The 6,536-nt window shown below is 64.2% G+C and overlaps 2 protein-coding genes across 2 annotated transcripts; one reads left to right on the plus strand and one right to left on the minus strand.

Moving 5' to 3' along the window:
- NR1I3 (nuclear receptor subfamily 1 group I member 3) lies at positions 37 to 4,178 on the plus strand. The gene is made up of 8 exons (XM_021376507.1): positions 37 to 679; positions 1,264 to 1,394; positions 2,004 to 2,176; positions 2,248 to 2,453; positions 3,049 to 3,194; positions 3,273 to 3,389; positions 3,459 to 3,564; positions 3,925 to 4,178. The coding sequence occupies exons 1-8, from the start codon at positions 507 to 509 to the stop codon at positions 4,052 to 4,054; spliced, it is 1,182 nt and encodes a 393-aa protein (XP_021232182.1). The 5' UTR covers positions 37 to 506; the 3' UTR covers positions 4,055 to 4,178.
- Positions 4,272 to 6,446, minus strand: TOMM40L (translocase of outer mitochondrial membrane 40 like; the record flags this gene model as incomplete). The annotated part of the gene is given in 7 exon segments (XM_021376513.1): positions 4,272 to 4,554; positions 4,637 to 4,739; positions 5,467 to 5,543; positions 5,632 to 5,754; positions 5,831 to 5,936; positions 6,019 to 6,120; positions 6,354 to 6,446. Coding segments are annotated over 7 exon segments (744 nt in total), but the record flags the coding sequence as incomplete, so codon positions are not given.

Below are 6,536 nucleotides of genomic sequence, written 5' to 3' on the forward strand. Positions count from 1 at the left end.
GCCCGCCCCCCATTCCGAGCCATCCCCTGCCTGTCTCCATCCTCCACCTGTGTCCCCACGTGCCACCCGTCCCCTCCTGTCCCCACGTGCCACCCGTCCCCGCCCCTCCGCAGCTCAAGTTCAAAGTTCAAACTCCACGGGGCCACATCGGGGACGAACAGGGACCGGTGACAGCCCCACAGCGGTGGGGACGAGGGGACGCAGCCACACCGGTGACACCGGGCACCGCAGCCCAGGTACCAGAGGGCACCGCTCCTCCTCCCCGTGGGTCGGTGTGTGGGGCTGGTGCGACGTGGGGACGCGGTGGCTTTGAGGGGACAAGCAGGGGACGCCGCGTTGGGGCAGCACCATGTGTCGCACGGCGGAAACATCACCCTCCGTGCTGCAGGTGCTGTCCCCACCGTGGTCCCCTCGCCCCTGGTGGCACTGCCCGTGGTGAACCCATCCCCTGGTGGCACCGTCCCTTGGTGGCACTGTCCCTGGTGGCACTGTCCCCGTCCCCAGCCATGTCCCTGCCCAGCCTCTCGGATCCGGACAGCCCCGGGCCGCAGCGCAGTCCCCACGTCACCGATGTCACCGAGGACGTGGAGGAGGTGAAGGTGTGCGCTGTGTGCGGGGACCGCGCCACCGGGTACCACTTCCACGTGATGAGCTGCGAGGGATGCAAGGGCTTCTTCAGGTGGGATGGGGACAGGGGGACAGCGGGGGGGGACAGGATGGGACACGGGGATGGCACAGGACAAGATGGGATGGAGTGGGACGGGATGGGGGGCAGAAGGGGACAGGTGGGGGCAAGAGAGGATGGGAGGGGACAAGGGTGGACACGTGGGCATGGGAGGGGACAGGATGAGAGACGAGTGGGGCTGGGGCTCCAGGGGGCAGATGCCCCCCACCCCACGGCGGAGCCACCCAACTTCTCCAGGGCACAGCGGTGACAGAGTCCTAAGGGACAGAGGTGTCCCCACACTGAGCCCCGTTCTCCCCCCAGGGACGCAGTGCCAGTTGTCATGGCTCAGCCCTGTCCCCATGTCCCCATGTCCCATATCCCCATGACCCTCTGTCTCCTTGTCCATGTCCCCATGTCCCATGACCCCTTGCCTCCATGTCCTCATGTCCTCATGTTCCATATTCCCCTGTCCCCCTGTCCCCCCACATCCCCCTGTCCCATATCCCCATTTCCCTCTGTCGCCCTGACCCGTATCCCCATGTCCCCACGTCCCCATGTCCCCCTGACCCACAGCCCCATGTCCCCATGTCCCCCAGGCGCTCCATCCTCAAGGGTGTGCACTTCACGTGCCCCTTCGCGCGGAGCTGCCCCATCACCAAGGCCAAGCGCCGGCAGTGCCAGGCGTGCCGCCTGCAGAAGTGCCTCGACGTGGGGATGAGGAAGGACAGTGAGTGCCACCGCTGGGGGGGGGGGAAGGGAGGAGGGCGAAGGGAGAGGGGAGATAGGGACAAGAGGGGACGCTGGGGTGGGAGAAAGGGACTTCGAGAGAGAGGGGATGGGAGGGGATGTGGGGGAGGAAGGGATGGGAGGGAAAAGGGGGATGTGAGGGTGGAAGGGACAATGGGGGACTGGGGTGGGGCATTGGGGGACCAAGATGGGGCACGGAGGGGCTTGGATGGGACAATGGGAGACCTAGATAGGGCACAACGGGAGATCTAGATGGGACAAAGGACACTGAGGGGACCCAGAGAGGACATTTGGAAGACCTCAGTGGGACAAAGGACAATTTGGGGACCTAAATGGGACAACGGCAGAGTTACATAGGGCATCTGGGGGACCCTGCTTGCACAATGGGGGGCCCAGAAGGGACAAGGGACACTGGGAGGACCCCGAGGGGGCACAGAGGACCACGCCGGGTGGGATGGCAGGAGAGCAACCTGGGATCCTGCAAGGCACAGGGTGACACGAGGGAGGGACCGCGGTGCCCCGGCGGCTCCGTGCGCCTGGTGCCGTGCCCGGTGCCATGCCCGGCGCTGCTGACACGTGCTGGGCACAGTGATCATGTCGGAGGAGGCCCTGGGCCGGCGCCGGGCGCTGCGGCTGCAGCGAAGATTGGCACAGGCACAGCCCGGGGGGCTGACGGCGGAGCAGCAGGAGCTCATCAGCATCCTCATCGCCGCGCACAAGCGCACCTTCGACTCCAGCTTCTCCCAGTTCCAGCACTACCAGGTGAGCTGGGAACAATGGCGGTGCCGGCGTCGGGTCCCGGCGCGGTGCTGACGCCGCGTTTCTGCCCCCAGCCCGCCGTGCGCCTCTGCATCCCCGGCCCGTGCTCCCCGAGCCCACCCGGACTGGGCGTCCCTTCGGCGTCCCAGTCTCCGCAGTTGGAGTGTCTGGACGAGGACGTGCTGCCCGACGTCTTCTCCATCCTGCCCCACTTCGCCGACCTCAGCACCTTCATGATCCAGCAGGTCATCAAATTCGCCAAGGAGATCCCGGCGTTCAGGTGAGCGCGTTGGTGGGGCGGCCATAGCCCAACAAGGTGACATCCCCCAACGTGGTGCCACAACCCAACATGGCGACATCTCCCAGCCAACACCATTCCCCAACGCGATGCCATCCCCCGCGTGGTGCCATCCCCCGCTGAGATGCCATAACCCAACACGGTGCCATCCCCCCAACATGACGATGTCCCCCCATGCAATGACATTCCCCAACATGGCTCCATGGTCTAACACGGTGCCATTGCCCAACGCAGCGCCGTTCCCCAACGCGGTGACATCCCCCAATGTGATGCCATAACCCAACGCGGTGCCGTTCCCCCAAGGCACCGCTGAAACCCAACGTGGCGTCAATCCCCAACATGGCGATGTCCCCCAGTCAATGCCAATCCCCAACGCCATGTCTTACCCCCAACCCAATGCCATCCCCAACGCGGTGACATCTCCCAGTCAACCCCATCCCCCAGTGCGGTGACATTCCCCAAAGCTCTGCCATGACCCAACGCACCACCATAACCAAACACGGTGCCGACCCCCAGCGTGGCGACGCTTGTCCCCAACACGGCGCCGTCCCGGTGCCGACGTCTTGTCCCGCCGCAGGGGTCTGCCCATCGACGACCAGATCTCGCTGCTCAAAGGTGCCACGCTGGGGATCTGCCAGATCCAGTTCAACACAGTGTTCAACGAGGAGACCAACGCCTGGGAGTGCGGGCAGCACTGCTTCACCATCAAGGACGGAGCGCTGGGTGAGCGCCGCGGTGGGGACGGCGGGGACGGCCGCGTGCGTCCCCATCCCCGCTCACCGGTCCCCGCGCTCTCCGCAGCCGGCTTCCAGCAGATCTACCTGGAGCCGCTGCTCAAATTCCACATCAGCCTGAAGAAGCTGCGGCTGCACGAGGCTGAGTACGTCCTGCTGGTGGCCATGCTGCTCTTCTCGCCAGGTAGGGGACGTGGTGGCCACGGTGGGCTGTCCCCTCAGCCCCCCGCTGACGGCCACCCTTGTCCCCCAGACCACGCCAGCGTCACCCAACGGGATTTCATCGACAAACTGCAGGAGAAGGTGGCCCTCACGCTCAAGAGCTACATCGACCACCAGCACCCCATGCCCGAGGGCAGGTAGCCACCGAGGCCATCATGTGGTCCCCAATGCCACCATGTGGTCCCCAACTCCATGGGTCATCCCCAATGCCACACGAGGTCCCCAACTCCATGGGTCATCCCCAATGCCACACGTGGTCCCCAACTCCATGGGTCATCCCCAATGCCACACGAGGTCCCCAACTCCATGGGTCATCCCCAATGCCAGACATGGTCCCCAATGCCACGTGTCAGCCCAAGTGCCACATGGTCCCCACCACCACAAGTAGACCCCAACGCCACACGCGGTTCCCAACACGGCATGGTCCCCAAACTGGACCCCAACGCCGCGTGGTCCCCAATGCTGCGGGGACACCCAGTGGGCGCTCCCCCCCCCAGGTTCCTCTACGCCAAGCTGCTGCTGCTGCTGACCGAGCTGCAGACGTTGAAGATGGAGAACACGCGGCAGATCCTACACATCCAGGACCTGTCCAGCATGACGCCGCTGCTCTCCGAAATCATCAGCTGAAGGCCGCCGAGCCGCCGTCCCCACGCCCACGCCAGGCTCCATCGCACTTTACAGGGCAGAGTAAAGCTCTTTTATTTTTCCAGGCTCTGTGGGTGCGCGTGTGGGCACTTCCAGCCCCTCCCTGCGTGGCCAAGGGGGGAAACTGAGGCAGCGCAGCGCCGGGGCGGGCGGGATGGAGACCCCCGACCACGGCCACGCTCAACCCAAAGATTCTCCCGGCGCCGACACAGCGTCCCACGGTGTTGGCGGACCCCGGCCCCGGTTCGGCTTTGGGGCAGGTGACAGGTGGCCCTGGGGCAGGTGACAGGTTCCCCTGTGGCACGGTGGCTCCCTGAGCAGGACGGTGGCACGCGCCGGCCCTCAGCCCACGATGACGCTGAAGCCGCAGTGGAAGCGGTTCTTCCAGTGGTTGAGGAAAGCGCCCAGAGCCAACGTGACGGGCAGAGGGGGCAGCTTCTTCTCCAGCACCGCCCCGACGCTCCAGTTACTGTCCAGGAGCCCTGGGAGGTGGGGGGGACAAGGGAGGGGACAGGTATGAGCGGCTGGGGACATGCAGGGGGGTGGGTGCAGCCCCTCGCTCACCTCTGAAGACGACGTTGGCCTGTGGCAGGTTGAGCTGGTAGCCAAAGGCAAAGGTTGTGTCCTGCAGCCGCGTGTTGGCCTCCAGCTCCACCCCGACCTGCACCTGGGGGGGCACGGTTGTGAGGTTGGGGTTTGGGGCTGGGGGGCTGAGGTCCTTTCCAACCCAACCGTGCTGCGATTCTACGGTTCTGTGATCTTCAGGATCCTTCCCAACCCAACCATTTCATCATTCCATGATTCCTGAGGTCCATTCCAACCCAACCACGCTGTGATCCCTCAGTTCTAGGGTCTTTAGAGTCCCTCACAACCCAACTGTGCTCTGTGGTTCTGTCATCTTTAGAGTCCTTCCAAGCCAGTTATTGTATCAACCTATGATTTTTAAGGTCTCTTTGAACCCAGACACAGCTCTGTAGCCTTTGAGGTTCTTTCCAACCCAACCATTCTGTGATTCTGCAGTTCTGTATTTCAAGGTTCTTTCCAACTCATCATTCTATCTACGATCTTTGATCTCTGTTCCAACACAGCCTCGCTGTGATCCCACAGCTCTACGGCCTTTAAGGATCCTCCAAACCCAACCGTGCTGTGACCTCATGGTTCTGTGGTCTTTAAGATCTCTTCCAACCCAACCACGCTGAGATCCCATAGTTCCACGGTCTTTGAGATCCATTCAAACCCAACCATGCTTGGACCCCATGGTTCTATGGTCTCTGAAATGCATTCAAATCCAACGACACTATGACCCCATGGTTTTACAGTCTTTGACACCTCCTCCAACCCAACCATTCTGGGACCCCATGGTTCCACGACGCACAGGGGGCCGGGACGCTCACCTGCTCGTTGGCTTTGTGGTAGTAGCTAGCATGGGCACCGCCATAGCCTACGTTGAGCGTCGCCACCCACTTGGAAGCTGGAAGAAAGAAGCAAAGCGACGGGCGAGGGGACATCCCCGGGGACAGCGCGGTGTCACCGCACCCAGGTTCCGGGCGCCCACGTACCCGTGTATTTGCCCGCCAGCGTCAGGATGGCTCCTTCCTCCCCCGGTCGCCGGTGGTAAACCATCTCCCCGCCCAACACCAGGCGGGAGGTGACGCTCTGCAGGAAATGTGCCACCAGGATCACTGCGGGGACAGCGGGACCTCAGCGCCCGGTGGCCTTGGTGGCCCCACGTGGGGACGGGGGGGATGCCCCATTTACCAGACCCGCCGAGGAGGTCGGGGTTGCCCAACGTGAGGGTGGCCGTGCAGTCGTCCCCCCGGTACTCGCCGTCGAATTGCCAGGTGACGAATTTTGCCTGGTGGGTCTGCGAGGGGACGTGCGGTCCGGTGGGTGCCACCCCTGCCCCAATGTCACCCCCCTACCCCCCAGAACAGCCCCGGCCCCACCTGGAAGACAGCTTTGGTGCGGATGCGCTCGGCCAGGAGGTGCAGGACCTGCGCGTTGAGGCTGCCGCTGTTGTCCATGTCCCCCACCAGCGTGGGGAACGCCTGGGGACAAGGGGCAATGGGCTCAGAGGGGTGACAAGGGGCACCGTGCCACCTCTCCCGGCGCCAACTGCGTCCCCATAGCCCCACACCACCCCACTGCCACCCCCTGGACACCCAAGGTCTGCTCACTCCTCAGCCCCGGGGCCACCTCAAGGTCACCCCCCAACCAGTCCAGGACCACTCACCCCACAGCCACCTGAAGACCCCCTCAAAGCCCCCCCAGGCCCCCTCACCTCGGCGGGCCCCAGCTGCCGGTCCCCCACGAAGGTGGCATTGAAGTGGTAATTGGAGGGGCCGAGAGTGCTCATGTGCACCGTGTGCGTCACCTGCAGGGACACGGCGTCAGCGTGGGGGGGACGCGGTGGCACTGTGTGTCCCCCTCCCATCCCTGCGTGTGTTCTCTCCCCCCCCCCCCC

Source organism: Numida meleagris, chromosome 24, assembly GCF_002078875.1.
Source record: "Numida meleagris isolate 19003 breed g44 Domestic line chromosome 24, NumMel1.0, whole genome shotgun sequence".
NCBI classification, from domain to species: domain Eukaryota; kingdom Metazoa; phylum Chordata; class Aves; order Galliformes; family Numididae; genus Numida; species Numida meleagris.